General features: G+C 37.8%; 1 protein-coding gene across 1 annotated transcript; it reads left to right on the top strand.

The window, feature by feature from the left end:
- Positions 1 to 490: 490 nt before the first annotated feature.
- Positions 491 to 24,623, top strand: WDR41 (WD repeat domain 41). Its single transcript, XM_009094013.4, has 13 exons — positions 491 to 629; positions 4,612 to 4,727; positions 7,587 to 7,635; positions 9,315 to 9,446; positions 9,818 to 9,880; positions 10,330 to 10,441; positions 11,765 to 11,827; positions 13,585 to 13,695; positions 14,967 to 15,151; positions 16,954 to 17,075; positions 18,070 to 18,158; positions 21,738 to 21,871; positions 23,704 to 24,623. Exons 1-13 carry the CDS (start codon positions 579 to 581, stop codon positions 23,854 to 23,856), a joined length of 1,380 nt encoding a protein of 459 aa, XP_009092261.1. The 5' UTR covers positions 491 to 578; the 3' UTR covers positions 23,857 to 24,623.
- The last annotated feature ends 1,462 nt before the right edge of the window (positions 24,624 to 26,085 follow it).

Raw genomic sequence — 26,085 nt, 5'->3', positions numbered from 1 at the left:
CATCCTGGAGTCCTGTGATTCCAACCTGACCCATCCTGTGATTCCGTGAAGGGCAGCAGAGGAGAAGGACAGTGAACCAGGTGAGTTTACCTGTATTTGTCACTTCATCCTCACAGAAGCATCAAAGATCTCAGCGAGGGAGGATGGAAACAGCCATGGCCAAAGGAATTTTGTTACTTAGAAAATATTTTGGTGCTCATTCTACTCCAAGAAACAGATGAAGATGGTCACAATAAAATGGCAATAACATAATTGTAATGTGGTATGGTATTTACCATATTACCATACGCAATATGGTAATATGGTAAAAGGTAATAGCAGATATTTTCTCTGACGTCGGAAGACAGCGAGGTAAAAGGCCAGTCAATATTTCACTTGCCGGCCGCACGAAGCCGCGCAGTAACACCCGGCGCGACCCTCACGGCGCATCCGCTCGGCCATCGACTGCTCCGGCCGCGCCCGGCCCCGCCCGCCGGCGGGCGGGTGTCCGCGCGGAGCTCGATTGAGCAGCCTGTCCCTCAGCTGCCGCCCCGCCGCTGCCGCAGCAGGGGCCGGACGCGGTCCCGGGCCCGCTCTCGATGCTGCGCTGGCTGATCGGCGGCGGCCGGGAGCCGCAGGGCTTGGCGGAGGTGAGGCAGCTCCCTGAGGAGCCTTAAGCTTGAGGCCGGTGTTGCTGTGAGATCGGGATGCGCTGGGCCACGGCCTTTCCGGGTGGGTGCGTCTTGGCCCCGGGATGGGCCGTGCTCCGGGCCGGGTCTCGGCCTGCGAGGCAGTCGGACTGATAGAACAGATTACGGGCGTCCTCGAAGAGAAACAGGGGAGCTAGAAAGCACAGGGACTGAACTCAAGGACTGTGTCTAGGCTGGGCACTTCAGTTCAAGGAGGACGTTGATTTGCTGGAGGGTGTCGGGAGAAGGGAAACGGAGATGGTGCAGGGCTCGGACCACAGGTCCTGTGTGGAGTAGTTGAGGGAGCTCGGTTGGTTTTATCGTGGGGAAAAGGAGGCTCAGGGGAGATCTTGTCGCTCTCTCCTACTACCAGAAAAGAGGGGGTGGCCCTGGGGGTTGGTTCTGGTCCCAAGCAACCAGTGACAGGATGAGGACCCAGTTTCAAGCCGCACCAGGGGAGAGTCAGGCAGAGCATCAGAAATAATTTCTACACAGCAAGAGTGATTAGATATTGGAATGCAGTGCTCAGGGAGGTAGTGGAATCACCATTCTTCGAGGTATTTAAGGACTGGACGTGGCACTCAGTGCCATGGTCTAGGGCGTGTTTTTCATCGTCTGGGCTCGATCTCAGACGTCTTTCCAAACCTAATTGATTCTGTGAACAGCAGAATGACCGTGCTAAGCTCTTGCTTTGCGGGAGTTATGGTGTGTAGCTTTTATGCAGTTCTTGCAAGTCCTGCTTTCAGGACTCTGAGGTTGATAATGTAAGTTATAGGCAGTAACTTGTTATTTATGTGTCACAGTAATTTGTAGTAGCTTAGCAGCATTTTTTCATAGTACCTCATCCATAAAATATGCCTTGTTATGGAGTGTAGTATACCCTGACATCCTTGCTGCTGCTCAGATTAAGAGTAATGTTACTGGATTAGACGGAGAGATTTCTGGAGTTTTCATGTCTCTAAGAGTCTGCTGAAGTTCTCAGCATGGATTTAAAAAGAGTTAATTAAAGTATTGCTGCACTCCATGAACTTAGTGCTTTTGTAATCTAGGCAAGTATGAGGAAATAATTATTTTTCAGCTGCTGTTCATGAGCAAGTTATGCCAATATTATGGTTGACTTTAAAGGTCAGTACTTAATTTGGGTCTGCACCAGGTTGGAATGATGATGTGTGGAAATACCTCTGACTTTTGTCATCAGTCAAAACGCCATTTGGATTTCAGTCACATTTGCAGGTTTGTGTGCAGTTGTTTTTAGAAGGAGGATAGGAAATATGATGCAGTTTTCTAAAATGCACTAGAAAACTGGATTGTTGTGTGTCCCTCTCCAAAATATTGACTTTGGCTTTGGTTTATATACTGTGATTTAATAAAGCATGAGCATAAATTAAGGTGTGGCCTGCTTCTTCCATTCCGTCATTCATGTCTTGGTTGAATCCAATCCAGGACCTTTGTTCTCATTGTTTTTTTCTCACAGAGTTGGGGAATAATAGTAATAATTTCACTTCTCAGCTGAAAATCTGAAGAACAAGTATTTCTGTGGGTTAGACTTTCCCCCCCACTGCATGATGCAATATTGTTTCATTTAATAATCTTCCCCATTAGTTCTTCAGTAGGTAAGAAACCCCACAGCAATGTGTAGGCAATGGACTTACGGTGTTTGTTTCTGTGCTGTGACTTCAGACAGATGTGGCATTGCACTGGGTGAATAGAGGAAGCCTCTGGCAAAGCTATCCTAAATTTGTGAAATGAAAATTTCTCCTTACCCATTTCTTTTTTTTTTAACTGTGGACTCAGAATCTCTTCAGGTGATGGCCAGTTCATCTTAGTCAGAGTGGCTCTGGTGGTGGGAGCATTTCAGTGCAGGAGCATTGTGGTCCACTGGAGCCATGCTCCATGATCCATAGATCAGTATTCCTGTCTACTGTCGTATCCGTTTATTTCATGAATAGCTTTTGAAAATCCCACTTTTTAAATGTTTCACATCTTGGGAAGTTTTGTGTTTGAGATGAACTTTTTTTTATTTTCGGATTACGGTAATATTGCTTACAGGTCATGCATAAAAATATGCATGATGGGAATAGATTCCATTAATATCGGTATCCAGTTTTTACTTCCAAAACTTGGTGTTGGTACAGGAGCATCCAGTTGGGAGTTTATGTAAAAAAATAGATTTCTTCAGAGAAGGAACGCTCATGTAACCCAACACTTGAGTAAATATTAATGAAGATCTGAAGAGAGCATAACTTGTTGTGTGACATTTCTGGGGAAACAGATGTTATTTTGTTCTCATATATAAGTACCTTATCAGCACTGTACCTTTCAGTATTCCCAGGCATTGTTAGAATTAAGATTAGACATATTGTTAAAAAAAATGGCACCATCTTACATTGAATAAGAAGCAACATGAGACTGTAGAATTGGGGTATTAATGATAGAAATTCTGAGTTTTTCAGAATAGTGTTAAAATTGTTTTCTGAGTGTGTGTTTTCTGACTGCAGTATTGCTATACTGAGATTTCCTTAGGATTTTTAGAACTCTAATTTTTTTAAAGGAATGTTTTGATTAGCTTATAATGTATGAACTCCAAGTTATTTAATTTGTTATTACAGCCATGCAGATTCTACTTGCATTATTTTAAAGGGGAACTGCTGTCCTCATGTGATTGCACAAAATGAGGAACAGTTGCTTCATGAAATGCATCAGGTAGCACAAAATCAACATAAAATCACAAGAGCTTCATTTAAAAATTAAGAACTCTTAATTTTTAAAATAACAACATTTTTTTTCCATCCATATTTGTTAACAATGTCATTCTTAGTTTCTGAAGTATAACATCATAGTACCAATATCAAAGTAATAGAAAATAATTTATTAATCCTGCAAGAAAAAGTTCAAGTTTCTGAGGATGGCGTGTTTGTCTTTCATGTGATGTTACCTGTAGTGTGATGGCTGTACAGTGTTCTGTAGTTGCTGGTTTTACAATGTATATTCTGTTGAAGTTCTCAAAGAAAGGACAGTCTTGGAAATAGTATAGTGTTGACTGTTGTGTAAAATAAATCTAGAGGGGAGAGAGTGCTGTCACTGAGTAACTGCTGAGCTATTTAGATGGTTAAAAAAAAGTCTGACAAGTTGTTTCAGAATGTTTAAGATCTTAATTACAAAATAGTTGTCTTGAAATAAAATGATGATTGAGATTGGCAGAACTATTCTGCCTTGAAAATGCAGTTTTATGCAGTATTTTATTGACCCTGCCTAGTGATCAGCTTGCTCCAAGTGATTGATTGTTCTTTTAATTAATAGTCTAGTTGGGGGTAATTGCAGATGCTGCTCTATAAATGATTAATCATTCTCTATGGTTTTTAAGCAGTTTGCTGTGGTATTTTGTGAATAGAATACCACAGCAAACTGTGGTATTCTATTCACAAAAATAGAATGCTGTTCTGTCCCATAATATATTAATATATTTGATTAATATATTATGGGACAGAACAGCATTTGTTCTTATTTGTTTTAAATACGTTCTTTTTTGTAGATTTTAAAATTGAACAGTAGATGAAAGATATGAGAGGTTCACAGCCATCTTGTAAGAGGTGTAATTCAATGAAAAACTGAATGTATGGTGAATTGAGTCATGAAGGTGGCTTCACATGACAGCTTATAACTGAGCTGGGTTTTCATCTCACTGTATCAGGAATTAAATTGGTACAAAATGTTTTTGTTGAAAAGAAAATTCTATATCGTAGTTTAAATACATTCTGTAGAAAGCTATTATTTATATGAAATAACAGGAAATTATATTTTATAATGATTTTCATTAAGACAAAATGGTATTTCAGAAACTTTACGCTTGGGTCTGTTTGTAGATTGTTAGACATTACGAAGACCTGATGAAAATAATTATGTTAGTACAAAATAAATTTACTTACTTTTTTATGAATTTTAGAAATCCTCTGTACAGACAATTGGTGAAGAACAAATACGGAATCCTTACACGGAGCTCCTTGTGTTGAAAGGCCATCAAGATATAGTACGATTTCTAGTGCAAATAGATGACTGCAGGTATGAAATGCCGTTTCAAATTGTTTCATAATGTCCTTGGCAATATGTTTGTAAAAATGTAGTAACATTTTAATCCTGTCTTTACTTTTGGGGGTGAGAGCTGGAAAAACTGGTGTTAAGTCAAGGGATGAATACTCCCTTTTCTTACTATGTTACTCTGTCTTTTGGCTTCTCTTTTAAGTCATACTTCAATGAGAAAATAATGGTCATAATGTTACATTTCTCAGTGCAGATTCATTTGTTTGTAGGAATTGCTTTTAGCTAATTCATCTGTTATTTTTCAGTCTTTTCCTGGTCTGAGTGCTGCCTTCTGTACATGCATAGATTCTCTCAGAACAATATGCAGTACTATCTGCTGCTGCTCTGACAGGATGCATGTGTTCTATGTTTCTGAATTGAGGATAGCTCAATTGTTTTACCTTCTGGTTCTACGAAAGAGTGTAATAGACTCCTGCAGATGTGCTGTAGAATTGAACATGACATCTTCAACAATGAGTGTTGCTTTCCCTTTCTTTCTGATCTTTTGTTACACTTTCTTTTGTTGTTATAGTACTAAATTCACTTGAGCTTTGATTAGTGCAACTTTTTTAGCTTTGCAAGTTTTGAAGTTTTTAGCTACTTTATTCAGAATGACTCATTAGCAAAAGTAACCATATGCCTAACCTCTGCATTACATGTGTCTTCTATTTGATCTGGTTCAACTTGCTATACTTTGAAACCTGATAGTTCTTTTATTTCTCTCCTTCGGGTTTCAGCTATATACACCTTTCTGTATATTTCCTGACAGTCTCTATCTGTAACTTCTGATGACTGAGTTATCTTCTGAGGACAGAGTTATCTAAAAACTGGAAAACTGGTTAAGAAGATGAAATAATTGTATTTACCTTTGTCACTTAGGAAATGTGACTGAGAGAATGAATTATGATAGTTGTACAGTACAACCTAGTTTCTGTTTTACTTTTCTCTAAATTTACCGTGTATGTTCTTTAATTTAACATAATTCTACAAGAGAAGAAATAATTTTCTGCCTTAAAAGTAAGGTTGTGGAGTCTTTATTCAGTCATAAAATGCAGTGACTCTTGACTGATGTGGAGAATTAAACAGAAAATGTTTAGTGACTAAGAACATAAGTAATAGGCAAGATCAGCTCTGTTAAGGAGCTGTAAGAATTTATATCTTTTACAGATTAGACACAGAAGGGAAATTGTAATATAGTCATCAATGCACTGCAAGAAGTTAACATGGTCAAGAGTTTGTTTTATATCCTTGCACTGTACAGCAGGTGTTTTGAGAAGGACAGTTCTCTCTCTCCCCATGCGCATTGGTTGGAAGAGACCATGCTAGTAGTCTCTTCCAGTTCAGAAATGCACACAGAATCTTATTTTGTAATAGTATATTTATCTATATACATTCATAAATAAAATGTCACAGAAGACTCCAAGGAGGATTTTTAGCTTGCTGGTTTTTATTTTAAATGTCGTAAATATCTATATCTATATCTATATGTCAAGAAAGTACATGCATTTTTGTAACATTTATTTTTCTGTGGGGTAGTCCACCAGAAGATTCATATAAATATGGAAGAATCTTGTGTGGTTTCTTCAGTCTTTTTTTTTTCTCTAGACAATTTAGTAAAATAACCCTTTATCAAAGTATGTTTTTTTCAAATGTAAACTGGATATGTGTAATTCATCTTTGTAGAAACACCACAGTATTCTTAGTTTGCACATGCAGTCTTATAAAAATAAGTCTTTTATCATTTGGGCTTTGTTATTTGGTGGCAGGTAAATTACTAAAGCTAAAATAATGATAATCATTGTAAAACTAAAGCCTTAGTGGCAATGTTTAAGATAGTTATGAAATAGTATATGGATAATGAGTGAATTGTATAGCTAGTTAGTATTCTGAGAGTTTGAGGAGTTTAATAGAGTTGTTTCAGTTGTTACTGGCAGTAATTCTAAATTTTATTTATCAAGAATATGGTGTTTTCTATATTGTTAAACACATGATAATATTTTTCACTTGATTCTTTTCAGTAAGACTAGTATTGTTACTCAGCTTCTGAAATGTTTTTGTTTAGTTTCTGAAGCTATTCCAGTGTGTGCTTTTTGTCAACTATTGTAAGCCAAGTTTCACGCTTCAGGTCTTTAGATAATATCATCTTAGTGAGAATTTTACAGAAGGATTTTCTTGTTTTCTCAGTGGCTCAGGTAAAACCAGTGAGTGGAAAATTTTCTCATATTGGTTTTTGAAGATACTAAATAAATCCTCTATGAATGTAACAGAAAGCTGGTTGGTTTTTTTTTTTTTTTTGGTTTTTTCTTCTTTGCTCTTTTTAAACATGAAGTAAGGCTCATATTGATTGGAAGATCACTAAAAAAGCTAAGCCTCAGCAAGAGTCTTCCAAAAACTGGACTGAGATAAAATTGCAAGTAATACTCTAGTGTTTGACACATTAAATTAAACAGAGTTCATAACACATTTTAAGAATAGATTTTTTTGTTGATCATTTGACCATTCCTTGCTCCTTCAGGAAACAGACAAGGTTATAGATGATGGTGATCATGTCTGGAAAAGACTGAGGTGACCCATGAAGACTTTTTTTATAACACTATTGGAATTCTTAAGTCTTGTTCTTATATTAGGTATATGTTGATAATCACGTATTTAAATATACTATTTCAGTTTAGAAACTGTAATTAGGATTTACAAATGCATGTTTATTCTTTAAAGACTGAATCTGATCTATCATGTAAGCATTTTTACTTCCGTAAGTATTTACTGCTTTTGCATTACATTGCACTATAATGAAGTTTTCAGTTTGTTATGATTCTTTGTTTGGTTTGGTTTTTTTTCCAGGTTTGCATCTGCAGGAGATGATGGAATCATATTTCTGTGGAATGTTCAGGTTAGCTGTCTTTTTAGGGGTGGCTTGTGTGCTCTGGACAGGGTAGAAGTTGTAGAGAAGAGATGGAAATGTCTAGGAGCAAAAAAAGCGGAATAAATAAGAATTGCTGCAGAGCTACTGTTTGAAAATGTTTTTCTGTTTAAAAGCAGAAGTGTGTATTAAGTTGTGACTTTAGTTACTCTTTGAAAGGATGTTTTGTGTTTGCTGTAAATGCTGAAATGCTGACTAGTAACAAATAAAGTAACAAGATCCCAAACTTGCCAGTATTTTTATATACCTTTAAGATTTAAATACATTACAGTCACTCTATTAGTAATATCTCTTTAGTATGACTGATTAATGGAGAGCTATCACAAAATTGTATTTAAAAGATACCAAAGTCAGTAGGAATTAAACATTTCATGCCATGCATGAACATGCCCTTAATTCCTTGCTGCGATAAAAACCTTCATAAAACTTTTGAAAACCTTAATAAGACATTAGTTTTAATCATACAAATAGTGCCCTGTAAGTGTGACACCTGCTCTTTTGCTCTACTGCTCTGTTTCTCCATATGGTTGACAAAACTGTAGAGAACTGATGAGCATTAGACCTAGGTTAAAGAAGTCTAGTATATGAGTTACTTTGTTTAGTGGAAGTTTGAATGGTTAACAGTGTATCAATCATTGAATTGAAGAAGAAAAAGTTGCAGATTTGAAATTTTCTTTAAAATCTTCTGAAAAATTTATGTGACATTTATAATGGTCAGGAGGAGAGACTTAAAACTTTTCTTTTGAGCATTTTCTGCTAGTGCTTTGCTGGTTTTGAAGGCATTTTATAATTTTATAATTCTATAATTTGTAAAAGCAAAGGGATTTTAATATTAAAACCCATGTGTGTAAATATATATGCCCAGTATTCTGAGCAGCTTGTAAACATAAAACTCATTTGGATATCCAGCTTTATGAACTGAGTTCTGTTTTCTACTTCTGTAGGACTTCTATTGTGTTTGTTAAAGCAAATCTTTGCACTTTTAACTTAAAAGTTAAGAAATTTGCAGTTAAAATTATCCTGTATTTTAGCTGTGTGTTTAAAATGCCAGTCAAGAAGTTTGCAGTTAAAATTACCCTATAGTTTAGCTGTGTGTTTAAAATGCCAGTTTGCTTTTGCATGATTGTTTGTAGGGTTTTGCCATTTAACTAAAATGTTAGTAGAAGTAGCTGTAGTTGTCTAAAGCACCCACTTGAATCTTCAGATAATGTGCATAGTAAATAAATCTGGCAGGAGGTTGGTCATAAATATAAGTCAGGTTTTCTCTATAGTTAAAATACATTTTCAAGTTAGGATTTGTCAACAAATCTGAATTGGTGTAGTATTTATTAGAAGGATGATTAGCCAATATTTGCCTTAAAATTAAATGAGTTTAATACAGAATTGTGTTCTTAAGGGCTTTTAGAGGTTTCTACTCTGAGAGTCATTAAAGAAGTACCACTTCTTTAAACTTACTCATAGTATATTATTTAATTTTAGGTCTTGAACAATACTGAAGGTAGTAAGTAGAAAATCCTTAAATTTATTTAGGAAGGGAGATTTTAGACTCATAGTAATTCTTGCTTTAAAAAGTCATTTAAAACCTATATTTTGTGCTACTGTAGGCATTTTCCTATTTTAACCTTAGTTTCCATGTTTTCATTTTTCAGACTGGAGAAAAACTTCATGAACTTCATGGGCACACACACAAAATTACAGCTGTAGCACCATTTTCTTCATCAGATGTTACTGAAGAAAAAATGAATTTGATTATAACAGCATCAGCTGATAGAACAGTTATTGTATCCTTCGATCTGGACAGGATTTAAAATTCTATGGGCTTTTTGTTGTTTTTACTTCTAAAGATAGCACTGACACAGGCTATAGCCCCTCTCAAAACTTTAATGTTACCCATACCCACTTGGTGTAATTGGATTACACAGGGGTTTCACTCATTATTGTTCACATGTAGATACGATGCTCGCCACAAAAGAATGAATCCATAACAGGCCTTTATGAATATATCATTTAGGCCAAATGTTGAGAAGACTGTCAGGGTTTAGGAGACTGAGTGTCTGCATTCCTCTTTCCTAATCTGTCATTTAGTTACCAAAACAGCATTTACATTTATGATACATAGAAACCTTTCAGTTTCCTTAATGAATCAAGACAGGTTTGGGACTGCACTAGTGGCAGACAGGTTCGAAAAGTGTCATGTTTCCATTCTACTGTAAAGGTACTGAGGAAACCTATGAATGTCTGTTGTTTTGTTTTATACATTAAGCTATTATGTCTGGGGTCATGTGGGCCGGTGTGTTAGAATGAATGGCATTGATTTATTTAAGAATAGGTACATAATGAATGGCTGCGAAGGCATAATTCTTAATTTGGTTTTGGATCTCTTAATACCTCAAGTTTCTTTTTGAGATGAGGTAGATCAAAGGTAGTGCTGTGACTTAGTTTTATTACTGTGTTGGAAAAGGCGACCTACGACATTTAAAGTTTTTGCGCTGCTGATGAAAAATTTAACATATTATTGTGTAATTAAAGATGTATTTCTTAGTGACCTTGATACTGTATTTCACAGTACTTACAGATTTATCTAACTAAATCTCATGATCATTTGACTGAGAAATTCCCTGAAGAACTTTTGCAGGAGACATATATCTGATTTTTGTTCTGCAGTGTTTGACAGTTCTTCAAAGACTGAATGTATGGTTGTCTGGAGGGAGTGATCTGTGTGTTTGGAACCAAAAATTAGATCTCTTGTGTAAGACCAGTCATCTTACTGATGCAGGTAAAAATGGAAATGACTCATTATAGCTGTTAAAGTGCAAGTAAAATTGATCTGTATAATGATGCAAATCCAACTTGGCAAATTCATTTTAATTCTAATGATAACATTATGTATTAGAGCCACTCTTTATTTTTTTAAATGTCGAATTTAATAGTTTCTGAACTAAGACCACTTTTAATGTTCTGTGCTGTGTGAATTTTAGAATATCTCAGATCTCAGTAACTGTACATTATCTTGGACTACAGGGCTAGAGCTCAGATGCTGATTTTTGTGTTTGCTGTAATGTGTACCAGATCCTTTGACTGGCTTTTGGTGTGATTGAGTGGGAGTTTTATTATATTTCTAAGTAAAGATTTGTAATGGCAGAGCAGTAAATATTACTTTTTTATTGTTAAGAATCAGTACTCAAATGCATGTTTTGATAGGAATATAATGATCAGAAATCACTGGCAATCATGCTTTTCTGTTAATAAACTTCTATATTATCTGTCCATGTGAAGAAAATTTTGCATGTTATTGCTGTACTTTACCAAAATGCTTATAAAGCTGTGAATCACATTCAAAAGTGGAATTGATATTGGCCTTGTTTTTATAAAGTAGTGGTAGGCAAAGCCTTCTGAATCCTTGAGGATATTAATACTTCTTTTGGTTCAGTATGAAATATCATGCTAAATACCAGTTGGACTGTGGTGCTTACTATGAAGCGCTATTTGAAACTTTGGTACAAGGAATCAACAGAATGTGTGGCATGGACCCTCTTTTCTGTCCCAATCTCTGACTTCCTTTGTGGGGAAAGAGGTTGCTTATTCCTTGGGGAATTTTCCTCTAATGGTGCTTGGCACAGGGTGGGAAATTCTGTGCAGGATAAAAACAGATGATAGCAAGCTGGGCATTTTATCATATGCTTTAGTCTTCTTTGTCTTACTCTGCACATTATTTTAGAATTGTGCATACTTGCAGTAATATCAGTATCTAATTTTGGTACTGCCTGTATTTAGAGCTACAATAATTGTCATGGTGTTTTTAACACTGTCCAGCATTGGAACATAAATATCTTAATTGTATTTAAAATAAAAAGATCATTTAATTTCAGCTTCACCACAAGTTTGATGTTCAGAATTCTTCTTGATTCAAGACCAAAACTCCTGACCTTACATCTGTTTGAGATAATCTGTTGATTTCTCATGCCATTTAACTTCAGACAATAGACTTTGGTTTTGATAAGTGGAAAGAAAATTGTTAAGAACTTTATTAGTAAGGAATTAGCAGTTTGTTGTGTTTTCTTGTGATCAAACAAAGTTCTTTTCCTCCCTTTTTTCAAAGGCATCAGTGCTTTGGTTGAATTGCCCAAAAATTGTGTTGCAGCAGCAGTTGGCAAAGAGCTAAGTGAGTATCTTGCATTTTGCAGTGTTCATGCTCCTCCATAACAGCTGCTTATCAGAGATATGTGTGAAGGGTACTCTGCTGAAATTGTATAGGAAAAGTAAGTGGTATTAGGGTGTAGTCAGCAACATTTTTTCTTTTACCATTGACAAAGAGGAGGCTATACTAATCTTACTCAAGAATTTTTTGGAAACATGCATGACATACAAAACAAATCTTTTCTATATTTAGAACCACAGAATCACTAAGATTGGGAAAGACCTCCAAGATCGAGTCTAAGCTTTGACTAATCACCACCGTGCCAACTGCCATAGAACTAAGTACCATATCCAGTCATTTCTTAAACATTTGCAGTGATGCTGACTCCTCCACATACCTGGGCAACTCATTCCAATGTCTAACTACCCTTTCAGTGAAGAGATTCTTCCTGATGTCCAACCTGAACCTCCCCTTTAACAGCTAGAGGCCACTTCCTTTTCTCCTGTGACTTGTGGCCTGTGAGAAGAGGCCATGACCTCTTTGCCATGACCTCCTCTCAGGTAGCTGCAGGAAGTAATAAGGTCTCCTTTTACTCCATGCTAAACAACCCAAACTCTCTTCTCATAAGACTTGTACTCCAGACCCTTCACCAACTTTGTTGATGTTCTTTGGACACACTCCAGCACCTCAATATTTTTCTTGTAATGAGAGACCCAGAACTGAGCACAGAACTTGAGGTGTTGCTGTTGTGGTCTGACCAGTGTGGAGTACAAGGGGACAATCACTGCCCTGGTCCTGCTGGCCACGCTGTTGCTGATGCAAGCCAGGACGCCACTGGCCTTCTTGGCCACCTTGGCACCCACTGGCTCATGTTGGTCAAGCAGGACCTGTCTTTCTTAAATTCATGCTGTCTGGGCCTGATTCCCTGGTGGTCCTGTATGTGCTGTGTGATCACACTCAAGATAATTTGTTTCATCATTTTACCTGGCACTGGGGTTAGGCTGACTGGCCTGTGGTTCCCTCAGTCCTCCTACAGCCAGTTGTGTAGATGGGCATCACATTAGCCAACCTCTGTGTGATTGGGACCTTCCTGGTATTCAAGGACTGAAGATAAATGACAGAGATTGGCTTGGTGAGCTCTTCTGTCAGCTCCCTCAGTGTTAAAGCCATCTGTCCAGATCTGATTATGGCAATTGACATTTGTTCTTCTGGAGAAGGTCTGGAATTGCTTACCTGTGCTGTCAGATACTCAGATTCTCTAGAGCCTCCTTATTCTGGGATCTGAAGTATGAAGTATTGATGATCTCTAACTATCCAAGGCTATAGTGAATAGTTTTTATAGCACCCTTGAGATAGAAAAGAAATTCCAAGACTGATTAAAATAAAGTCCTAATTTCTGACAATATTGGTTGCCTTGCTAGACGATATTGCATTGCTTTTTAATATTAATGTTTTAGATAGCTAAGTCCTCAAGAAGACATATTTTACTTTTAGTAACCTATCCATAAAGGTGTCTGATACTTTTCTCTTCTGGTGTTGACCAATTCTCTGAATTTCAAGAGTTACTAGGCTGAAGTGTTTTATTCTGTATCTGCTGTGGTTAGGAGGCCTTAATGGTAACACTGAAATAAGTGCTTTCTATTTTTTGATTATAAGTGGCTCTTACATGGTCTCATTTACAATGTTTAATTTGTGTCTCTGAAAATGTTGTTTTATTTAGACATAGTTGCATCTTGTTCCAAATGAGAAATTTTATTTAGACAATTTTTCTATCTTTGAAGTAATTTTTAGGCTGAGTGCTTCTAACAGTGGGTCTGAAGGTTGGAATATCCTTGAATTAAAGCGCCTTGCTGACCATCAGGATAACATTTCATCATTAGTCAGTGTTAATGGTAAGAGTAATTTTATAATATTACTGTTTTTGTTACTTACCAATGGGATATTTCATCTATGGAGTTTTTATTTGAACCAAAGTTTTAACTGGAGTGAAACTTAATAACTGGTAGTTGTATCTTTTTGTGTAACTGCAAAAATAGTGATATGACAAAATATAATTCCTTTTTTTATGGATTGACAATGAAATGAAACCAGACAAGTTGTAATATAAGAGAGCAAAGTCATTGATTGAAGTAGAACTCCTGGTCTTTCTATTCTGAAAGTTAAAAAGTTGTTCCTTCTTATTCTTAAAATGGGACATGCAATGCCACGTCCCTTGAAGCTATAGTCCTGAGATAATTGGAGATTCAGATGTGAGACTGCATATAGATCCTCTGTAGAGAGGGTCTGGAAGCTGATACGATCTATGCTGCTCATTTGGGTAATACTGAACTAATACCTGAAATTCTGTCTGCTCTGCTTCAAGTATCAGCCCTTTCTACTCTTTTCTTCCCTTTTTTTTTTTCTTTTTTTTTTAATGGAGCAACCCCACAGCCAGGAAAAGGCTGGTGGGATAGAGAGTGTTTATTTATCCTTGGTTGTATCTGTGTCTCCCTGGCTGACACAAAGGGACTGTGTTACAGAGGTAACAAGAGGCTGGAAAAAAAAAATCTTGGGTTCTGTTGTACATGTTTCTGAGCTTAACTGTTGCCATTATTTTCTTCTTTTTGATTATGAAAGGCAAGCAGTGTTTGGCTTAAAAAGGCAAGATACTACCTGCATTAAATACTGTTGTAGATTTAGAAGTTTCTTTACACGTGTGATGAAAGAGTCGTGAGCAGCTACTTCAATATTGCCATTAACTCATTCATTTAATTTGTGATCAGTGTTTCTATTTATAGCAAAGACATACTTTGTTGTATCTGGGGGATGTTGGGGGATGCTTCCCCAAGGAATAGAAGGGCTTTGCAGCTAGAAATGAAGTTCAAATATTTGTGCACACTTCCTGTGGTGTTCCTTGCCTTTACAACTCTGTGCTGTGCACTGTGGCCAGTGAATGTTCTCCTTCCTAATTCTAATTTTACATGAGCACTTGTCTGAGCTATGTTATGTAATTAGATGAGTATTTACTCAAAGAGAGAGGTTTTTGTCCAGTAAGTTATGCACTGTACATTCTACATAAGTTTACACCTAAATGGGCTGTCTTCCCTTTCTAGTGTTTTAGCTTTGTGTGAATTTTTTTTTTTAATATCATGTGATTTCTATGTGTTTTTTTTTTCCCCTTCAGATTTGACTTTTGTGACAGGTTCTCACATAGGTGAGTTAATAGTTTGGGATGCGCTTGACTGGACAAAGCAGGCATCTGAGTGCAACTTCTGGGACTCTGCTGTCCATCCAGATGTACAACCAGAAATAAAGTTATCCCAAAGCCCACATGAAACATCAGTTCAACACTTAACATCTGACGAGGAGGTAAAAAGCTTCAGAGTAAATTGCTTTAAGTAAGTTAGGATGATCTTACTGCAGAAGACTGAGTGGTTTATATTTTCAGTTTCCTTGTTAAAATATGAGAGGCTTCTTTTAAATCTGCCCAGCTATTTCATATGGTCAATAGTTTTTATATAAAATATTTGCTGTTGACATATATGAAGGGTTTAATATATTGATGGTATGGAAACTAGCATAATGGACTGTGACAACAGCATTTTTTTTTTGACTAACAAAGATTTATTACTTGTTTAAAATACCACTAGAGAAAAGTAAAAATGGGTGTGTGTTTTAATGGCATGCATCTTTTGCATTCCAGCTTCTGAAAATACAGTTTTCCCATTAATGCACCTGTTTGAGCAGTTATGGATGAGGTTACTATGAGAATACTACAGGGTACTATTTAAGAGCAGGCATATGCCTATGTAAATCGGTATTGCTCTTTCTGTTCAGGTGGACTATACAGAATTGTATACTCAAATGTTTCCAAGATTCTGTCTACTGTAGTCATGCTTTAGAGATAAGTTCTTGGTCAGAATACTCAGAACTCAGTTATCATACAGCAAACACTAAAAATACTCAGGTTGATATTTAATTTTGTGAAATGTTACCAACATTTCACAAAATTTAATGTGGCAAAATAAAAGATCTTTCATTGTTGAGGTACAGTGGGATTTTGTTTGGGGCATGTAGGTCCATTATTGAGAATGATTAAGAAAGAGATTCTTGGAAATGAATTCAGGTATATAAGCTGTAACAAAATAAAAGCTGTGGAAAAGCCTGTATATAGGGTAAGGACCAAACAGTCACCTGATGCATTTGCCTCTTTCTGAATAGAACTTTCCTAAAACCCTGGTGAGAGAATATTGTAGGATGTGAGGGGCTGAAAAAGATGTGGTTGCACTTAAAGGTGGGATATCCAGTGGTTTTGTTGTCAATTCCTACAATGAGGAAAAAATGAATTTTATTTAGGATAAGTTCTGTAATTTGGCTTTAGAACACTTGCTTGAAAGCTGCATGTGATGTGTTTTAAAGGAGTAGGAAAGAATTTGAGGAAGGACTTGAGAAGTTTTCAAAACATTCAATGAGAAATCTGGAGCTGCTGTCTTCCATTCATGAAAGTAAATAAATAGGTGTGATTTTTTTTTTTTCCACTGTGAGTTTTGAATGATGGGACGAAAATGTGGTTCTAGTGTTCCATACCAAAATAAAAGGTGCTTTTAAGGTAGTGCTGTCTGTATTGTAAATCTCCTTAAGGAGCTTAAAGTGTGGTGCAGAAATATATTTGTCTAAGATATTTTGTTACATGCTATCTCAAAGCAGAAGACTGCTCTTCATGTTAAAAAAATAGTTTAAAATATATTTTCTCTGTTTTCTCTGTTTTCCAGACTTGGTAGTTAGTAGTTGGAGAAGATATGCTTGTCTAGTTTGACACTGAGCTTGTAGCATGAATCAGAAACAAATGGGGTGGTAAAGGTTTTCAAAACTAGGAAACAGTGCTAAAGAAGTGTATTGATTGGTTGGTATCCTTAGTTTCTGCTTAGACTGTGAGGAACAGGATAAAGATACAGACATAAAATTACTGCTTAGAATATAGGATTATATCCCACATTTACTTTTTAAAAATACATCTCTTTTTATAACTTGCTAATTTCATATATTTGGGATAAAGCAGTAACATGAGGATAGAAACAAGCTAGGCCATAGTATCATTGGAAATCCATTATATGCAAGGTGATCTTTCAGTATCTGTTTCTGTAAGTTGTTCTATTGAATTTTCTTTCCAGTGTGTGTTTGCTGCTGTTGGGAAAGGCATATACGTATATAATCTTCAAATGAAGCGTGTGATTGCTTGCCAGAAAACTGCTCACGACTCATCTGTGCTGCACATTGAGAGGCTTCCAAACAGGTACAAAAAACATAGTACATTTTGTTAATGCAATAAAGAAAAGCAAAGCTTGAAGGGTGACTAGAGACAGACTGCAAAGGTACATTGGATTTCTAGGGCAGGGACTTGATTTTCAGTTTGAGCTACTTTTATTAGGTAGAGCTTGTTTATCTGATTTTGGAAAATTTGTCACTGTAATACAATGGGAAAGCCTGTATTTCAGTATGACTTGTACACAGGCTGAAAATATCTCAGCTATTTTCAAAATCAGATTTGATGAAGCACTTTTGTTTGTATTGTGAAATATAGCTTAATGGCATTTTTCTAGAAAGCAAAGGCATATAGCATATTCAGACTATATTTTTCATTAAATATTTTATAACACTTGAAATGTTTTAACAAAAATTAATAACTTGCAATTTTTGTTTCTTAGTGCAGAGTTTCTAGCTGGAACTTGTTTTGACAGCGACTTGGACAAGTTACTGCGTATATATGTATATGCTGTAATATACTATGGATAATAGTATTAGATCCTGTTATGTTCTTGTTCAATGGGGCAAAATCTGCCAGAAGATAAAAACTGAGGCCTTGGTCTTGTAAATGCATATGTTCTAAGATGTTATAAATGTGTAATGAAGCAGACAATATTTCCTTTCATAATTTTTCTGTAAGAAAAAATAGGACTTTGCTTAATGAAAGTAAACTTAAAGAAACCAGTTAGAGGAACTGTGTTTGCAGAGTCTAGACTGGTTGTGTTTTGGTTTACATAGTGGTATGCTTTTAATATGGAGTTGAAAAAGTTTATTTTTTTCCACTTATGCTAAATGTCTGTTATACTTTGTTCTGCTATAATGAATGCTGTTTTCTGTGGAACATCTGTACACTCTGCTACATTTAAGAGTTCTAGTAAACTTGTATGAAACCTGAGGCACTTGCTGTCTCTCATAGAAGCATCACAAGGTGATTTGCACAGGTAAGTATGTATGCTAGTGTTGCTTATCAACTGTTTTTACAGGCAGCTGATCTCCTGTTCAGAAGATGGCAGTGTGCGCATTTGGGAACTCAGAGAAAAGCAGCAGCTGCCAGCTGAACCAGTTCCGACAGGTTTGCTATTAGTGGGGAGTGAAAGGAACATTTAAAAACCCAGTATTCACCATACAGGAATAGAGAGGCTTTCAGGCTTTGTAAAGAGAGATAATGTCTTCTGTTTAACCAACTGATTACAGGTGCAGGAGGGAAACTGAAGAGTGGGTGTTCCAGTCCTCCGAGATCTAATATGGGATGATATAAGGTCCAGCTGAAGCAATTCTGTGCCATAAAGCTTACTTACAGTTTACGGTTGTATGAGCTGGTTAGAAAAAGAAAAAAAAAGACCTGACAAACCTTGATTCTTTCCTCCTTGTACCAAACAGTACTGAATTCTATACCATATAAGAGTAAATAGTTGCAGGACTTTGTGATGAAAGCTTACAGATAAGCAGCTGGCAGCAAAAAAAAAGCATTTTCCACACCTCCTCTTTGAACTTGGAATTATATTGGGACTTAGTTTGGAGCTGTATCCAAACTCACATACTGCCTCTGGGCACTGCAGTCCTCAGAGCTAGTTGATTGTGTTACAGGTAGCATTTTGCCTAAGTGCAGACATTCACAGAATCACTGAATGGATAAGGTTGAAAGGTTCTGCAGTTAGTCGTGTGGTCCACCCTTCCTGCTCAATCAGGGTGATCCTGGATCACATGGCGCAGGATTGTGTCCAGATGGTTCTAGAGTGTTCCCAGCAAGGGAGACTCCACAACCTCTGGGCAACCTGTTCCAGTGTTCAGTAACCCACACAGTAAATTTCTTCCTCTTATTCAGGTGGAACTTCCTGTGCATCAGTGTCTGCCTACTGCCTCTTGTCCTACTACTCACTTCTGAGAAGAGCCTGGTCCACTGTCTTGATACTTCCCTTCAGACATTGATAGACATTGATGAGGTCCCCTCTCAAGGCTGATCAGGCCAGTGTCCTCAGCCTATCCAGATGCTCCAGTCCTCTCATTATTTTTGCAGCCTTCTGCTTGACCTGCTTGCTTATCCTGAGGAATCCAGAACTGGACATAGCACTCCTGGGGACACATTGTTAGGGCTGAGTACAGAAGCAGGATCACCTTCCATGACCTGCTGGCAGTGCTCTTCCTAATGCCAGGATATCATAGGCATTCTTGGTCACAAGGACATACTGCTGGCTCATGGACAGCTTCTTGTCCACCAGGACCCCCAGGTCCTTCTCCACAGAGCTGCTCCCCAGCAGGTCAGCCCCAGGTGCCTGAGGCTGTTCTTCCCCAGGTGTAGGACCCTTCATTTGCCTTTGTTGACTTTCAAATGGTTCTTCTCTGCCCAGCTCTCCAACCTGCCGAGGTCCTTCTGAAGGGCTGCATGGCACTCCAGAGTGTTGGCCATTCCTCCCAGCTTTGTGTTCTCAGTGAATTTGAGTGCTGAGGAGGCATGTTCCACCTTTTGCAAGTCAAGGATTAACGAGTTAAACAGTTCTGGGCCCAGTATTGAACCTTGGAGGACCCTTCCAGTGGCAGGGCTCCAACTGTGCCAATGATTTTGACCCACTGGGATCTGTTGTCGAGCCAGTTCTCGATCCACCTCACTGTTTACTCATCCAGCCCACATCCCTGAGTTTGTCTGTGAGGATGTCATGGGAGACAATGTTGAAATCCCTGCTGAAGTCAAGAAGACAATATCCACTACTTTCCCTTCGTCCATCCAAGTAATTGTTTCATTGTAGAAGACAGTTAGATGGGTCAAATATGACTTACCTTCATTGAACTGTATTGCTGCCTGTTCCTGATCATCATCTTGTCATCCATGTAGATAGAGATGGTCTCCAGAATGAAGTGCTCCATTACTTTCCCAGAGACTGAGGTGAGACTGACTGGCTGGTAGTTTCCAAGGTCCTCCTTCTTGCCCCTTTTGAAGATCAGGGTGACATTTCTTTCTTCCAGTCCTCAGCACCTCTCCTCATCTCCCTGACCTTTCAAAGACAATAATGAACAGCTTTGCAATGGTGTCCACCAGCTCTCTGAGCACTCGTGGATGCATCTACTCAGGGCTCGTGGACTTGTGAATATCAGGTTTGCCTAGATGGCTTCTAACCTAATCCTCCTTGACCAAGGGAAAATCTTCCTTCCAACATTCCTCACTGTCTATCAGTATCTGAGAATACTGATGGCTGGTCTTGGCACTGAAGGCTGAAAAGAAGTACAGTACCTGACTTCTCTGCATTCTGGTCTACAGGGTCCCTCCCTCCATTTAGGAACAGGCTAACATTATCCTTAGTTTTTGTTTTGTTCTTGATGCATTTGAAGAAGCCCTATTTGTTGTCTTTGACACCCTTTGTCAGTTTTAATTCCAGATGGGTCTTGGCCTTCCTTGTCTCATTTTTACTTACTCTTACAGCCTCTCTATAATAATTTCAAATGACCTGACCCTGCTTCCATCACCTGTGTATTTCCTGCTTATGCTTGAGTCATGACAGTTCCTTTGTAGTACTTGCTACTCTTTGACCAAGCTCCCCTGCACACTGGCAGTTGTGGTCTTTGACAGGTACTCTGGACAGTATAGTTCATAACAAGGATTGGGAACAGCAACAAACTGTTTCTCATCTATAGGAATTTTTTTATTCAAGGTGTGAATAATTTTCTTGGTGTATCTCATTTACTTAGCTATTAATCTCTTGTTGGTAACTTTTGAAAATGTATTTTTCCTGTCTGGGTTGATTTAGAAACACTTTTTCAGGAATATTCTGTCTTCAGCCTTGCTAGAGCTGATCTGCATATGCATATGCTGATCTGCATAGTGATAAATGGTATTTGGTTTCACATTAGAAATTTATATCTTCTATGAATCAAGATGTTTGGAAAAAACCTTAGGGAGATATTGCTGTTGATTTGCATTCTTTTTGTTCTAGGGATCCCCTAAGGAGCTGTTCATCTCACCAGTTATCTCCTTTGCACCAGGGCCATGGTTTAGCACAATTCTAGTTTTATGTGCTGATAGGGCTGAGGGAAGGATTGGGAATAAATCTGAACTGCATTGTCAACAGAACCCAATCTCCTTACTTGTGTCAGTACTGTTACACAGTTCTGGGGGCTGTGGCAGTGTACTTTTGTGCAATCTAAACATGTGGAATACTATCTTTACACCCCACATTTGTTGATGGTTTTTGCTGAAGGAAGGAGGCAATGAGCTAGCACTTAGATGCTGTAGTGCAGAACATACAGAGGAGAGATTGGTGCCTCATTTTTGTGCTCTTTGCACATGTAACAGTTTAGGTGGGCAGAGCAAAGATGAGCACCTGCATAAACTTGTCCTGCATCTACCTTTGCTGTTCAGTTCATTCTTTTTGGAAGTCTTTGTATTTCTTCCTAAATCTGTGTATTATATCATCCAGGTGTGTAATTCAGCATGTTTTCTAAATTACATTGAGTTGGACAAGTAGCTATGTTTCCTTCTTCCCTCAAGATGAATAATCCAGAGGCTAAAGGGCTGCACAGTAAAGTGCTTCTGTCTTTGCCTTGCAGAGTGTCCTGCTTTTAGATTTTATGTGGCTTTTGCAGTTGTCTCTTTAGCTAGAAGAAATAAATTGTATTTGTGATTTTTGTCAAAATAAGAGATATTTTTTTCCCCTCCCAGGGTTTTTCAACATGTGGGGATTTGGACGGACAAACAAGCAGGCAAACCAAGCTGCTAAGAAGATGCAGGAGAATACACCTGTGTATTTCTTGGAGCTGGTTGGTGACTTGATTGGTCATTCATCAGCTGTGCAGGTAGGTCAGCTTTAGTAAGAATGAGAAAAAGTGAGTGTTAGTAAATAACATAAATTTGACAGTGTTTTTTGAACTGTAACTTTTGACCATCTGGCTCTGGAGGCTAGGGGCACATTTTGTGGTATCTTTAGTGCAGTGTGAAAACACTAATACATACTGACTTCATATTCTAATGACAACTTGCTCACTGATGTCTGAGGACTGTGTTTGCATATAAATGCTAGAGATAATCTCACAGACTATTTGGCTTCATCTAGAGACTGCAGACAATACAGCTGGGAACTGTGAACATGACCCAGATTTCATCTGAAGTTCACAATCTAAAGAAGGGCTCCTCCAAAAAAAAAAAAAACCCGAACCAAAAACAGAGTAATTTCTTAGCCCTCTGTGGTGTGAGCATTAAGGAGGTCTTTAGGTCTTATAACTTAAGCAGTACCACCAGTATTATTCCATGCTTCTGTCTGCCTAAAATAGTGTGTGTTCATTTTAAATGGCATTTTCCCTCCACACTTTTCTGTCACACAGTATTGGAGTAACAAAGCACTTTGTTACAGACGACTTCTACATAGGTTCTTGGCAGGAGCAGGGAAAAGGCCAGCTAGAAGAGGATGGTGTGGTTCTGGAGTAGCTTTGCTCACAAGCATTCGTGAGACAGACTGGATTTCAGGCTGCTGCTGCTAAAACCTGAAAGCTTTTCTTTAATAGCTAAGGTGAACCTTTCTGCTAAAGGGATTTCTTTAAGGCTCTCTTTCCCTTTCTGCCATCTTTCTTTTGAAAAAACCGTTGGAGGGGGTCTTATCCACTTGGAAGGTAGCTGTCTAAGCAAAAGGACATAGTGTATAGTTCAGCAAGAGACACAAAGAAGGTGAGAGGAATTCATGGGGTCTTGGCTGAGATGCAGAGCAAAGGAGTAATGGAGATGATGGTGGATGTGATTTCCTGCAATTTTCTACATATGGAAAATTCTGACATTTTTGAAACTCTGGGAAGATGGGAGCTGTTGAGGAAGAAAATGTTGAGTAGTGATGAAATGTGATGGCCAAGACAAGGACTTGGCAGACTGTGTCTTCTGGAAACTTGTAGCTATTAAGTGACCATTCCCAGGGCAGGTAGGCTTTGTCTGAATGTTTCCCCAGACAGATCCCTTTAACAAACTGAAGAAATAAGGCATTGTGAGCATGCCATAGTGCCATCACTGGTTCCATTGGCTGTCATGTTGAACTGCAGTTAGTGGTTAATTTTAGGCAGTCTTGTGAAGATCTCAGAAGTCAGGGGTTAACTCATGATTTATCAGGTCCATTGGTCTTGGAAAATCCTTCCTCTGGTCTGTACTTCCTTTCAGTATTGTGTTTCTAGCTTGTTTGACTTCCTCTGTGTGACTAGGCATGTGTCTGTCACAGCTGTTTTCCTTTGATCTTTCTAGGCCTGCTGCTAGCACTCTACTTTTAGGGTTGTAGGGGGAAGAGGGGACAGTGTACCCAGTGAACAGACCACTTCTGTTCCCAAGAAACCAGATCAAAGTTCGTGCAAGTCATTCACTCTTCTACTGCTGACTTGAAACAAGTTTCTTTAGAATTCTGTCCTTTAACTTTCCTATCTGTAGGGCTTCACTGCTTTTTTTAGATGGAGATCTTTCAGTATGAAGTGACTAAAGAGTTTTTGTGTAGCAATTTTATGGCATCTCTAACATACAGTATGTAATTTTGTATTCCTGTTTATAAGCAGAGCCATTTCAGATAGTTATGTTTGTTTAGTCCAGCTATACACTAAATAATTAAGCAAGTTGACCATCTTGTGCAAGCATCGTGGTAATAATAGTTGTTTCATTGCAGATGTTCCTGTACTTTGGTGAACTGGGATTGGCTACATGCTCTGCTGACCACCTCATTATTTTGTGGAAGGATGGTGAACGAGAATCTAGCCTCCGCAGTTTAACACTATTTAAAAAATTGGCACAAAATGGTGATTTGCAGCTCAAACTTTAAATTGTTTGAATAGAGGCTGTATATATGTAAACTGGATGTGTTTTAAATATGAGTGTAAAGAATCTGGGAATCTGACTACTAGTAGGGCTTACACTTAATGTCATGTGTTATATTGGAACATAGTTGCTACTATTCTCAGAGGGGGATTTTGCATTTTGTTATGCTCTGTCAGCAGAAATGGTGTTCTCTTGAAAGACTGAAGGTAATGATGACTCAGTAAATAGTTTCTAGTATTATTCCAAATGTTTAAAATTATCAGGGGTGAATGTCAAAATTAAGAATTGTGAAATATGTTAGATGGATCATAATTAAAGCAGTTGAGGGCATCCACAGTGCTGTGTGCAGGAAGAAGGCATGGAAATAAATCTGCAGCTTCCTGCTCTATCTAAATTATTTCTAGAAGCTGAACTTTCCTCACTGATGGCTCGGATTTGTGCGTATACAGAAAGCCTTGAAAGAAAGCATTCTCAAATAGAAATTTTTTATTTGAAGTTAATATCCTGCACCAATGGTGAGAAAAAGAAAAAAAGGTAGGTAATGCCAGTTTGTCAGGTTCTAATTTTTGGCAAACTGATGTACACAGAAACTGTTTACTAGTAGTAGCTGCAGTTTTACTTGGATTAGCCTACATTGCTGGAGTTTATGTAGCATTACCATTACACCATTACCAAGTTTAGCATGCAGTGTGATTAGTTTAGCTTGGTCTTTCCATAGTGCATTCATCAAATTAAATTTTATCTAATAAAAAGCATTTGCCTTACCATGCATTTTCAGAATGTAAAATCCTTTCTTAAGTAGTAGGAGTTGATATTTCAATAGTAGTGAAACTGTATTTTGCCATATGAGTACTAAATTCTCAACTGAAGTCTGACTTCAGAGAAATCTGCACCAAGTTTGTAAGGTAAATAGTATTTCAGGGTTAAAAAAATAAGTAGTTAAGTGCACAGGTACTAAGTGTGTGATAGCAGCAGCTAAACAGGAGAAGGAAAGAAATGCAAACTAAAAAATCCCATCAACAAAACTACAAAAGCAAAAAACTAATCAACAGACAAACAAGTAAATAATCCCCTCTCCCCTCTCCCCACCACCACCAACAAATCAGAAAATAAAACAAAGTTAAACCCAGAACTGACACAAAGAAAGCATGAAGGAGGACAAGATAATGATTGGTACATTACTATTTGAACAGAGAAGAGCTAGGGAAAAGGGAAAGTTTGGGAACTTAGTGGTTATAAAATTATGTAGAAGAGGGTGCTATGTCCTCAGGTCTACTCAGAAGATACAGTACTTAAATGGTGTAGGGATAAGTCTTGTGCAACTTTTCAGTGTCATCTCTTCCCTTTGAATCAATGATAATTATTTTCAGTACAGGAAACTACATGGCTGTAATTCCAGACTTCAGATACAATGGTTGCAGTAAGTGCCATTAAAACAAAGGACTAAGCAAATTCTTGCAAGAGCAGAAGCAAAAGGAGAAAGCTCCTAGCTTCCTAGAAGAAACCAAGGAGCCTTTTAGACTTGCTTCCTCCAGTAGCAGTGGGCACTTTCCTTTCTCCTACCACTCAGAAGCCCACCTTTGCCTCTTGAGTCTTATTATGAGACTCTTGAGTTTTGAGTCTTACTCTTGAGTCTTATAATCTCTGGAATTGAGGGTAGAGGGGCAGTAACATTTTGAGTTGCAATTTTTCCCTTCCTTAGTCAGGTTGTACAGCTAATCTTACTTGAGTATAGAGCTCAAAATAACATATTTCAAAACCACAGAACAGATGGGGGAGTTGTTATATTACCATCTCCTTTCAATTCAGGGAGGTTAAATAACTGTTAAAGCTTGAGCTGCATGTTCTTTGCTAAAGCTGGCTGTTCTGTTGACTCATGTAGGAAAGGCATTTGGATTACAGCTGAGGATAACATACCTTTGGGTACATGGTATTAAGCTTGACAGAGAAAAGCATGTTAAGTCTACATTGCTTCAGATTGTCTTTTTCAGCAGATGTTGCAATTTTGGCTTACCAAGGAGGAGCTGGGGAGATAAGGTGTCTCTTTGGGTCTTTTTCCTTGTTTTAATTGAAAAATAACAATTTGGTTGTATATAGTGCTTGTGTGTACGCATTGTTATGACACCTTTATAGTGAAAGCTTATGAAACTTAGGGGGTGTTTTTGAGAGGCTCCTGTTATCATCAGTTATAACTAGAGAGAAGGAAGGTTGTATTTTTATTATCTCTTCTTAT

Source organism: Serinus canaria, chromosome Z, assembly GCF_022539315.1.
Source record: "Serinus canaria isolate serCan28SL12 chromosome Z, serCan2020, whole genome shotgun sequence".
Taxonomy (NCBI): domain Eukaryota; kingdom Metazoa; phylum Chordata; class Aves; order Passeriformes; family Fringillidae; genus Serinus; species Serinus canaria.
Note: the sequence above shows the minus strand (reverse complement) of the source record. Positions and strands in the feature narration are given on the sequence as shown.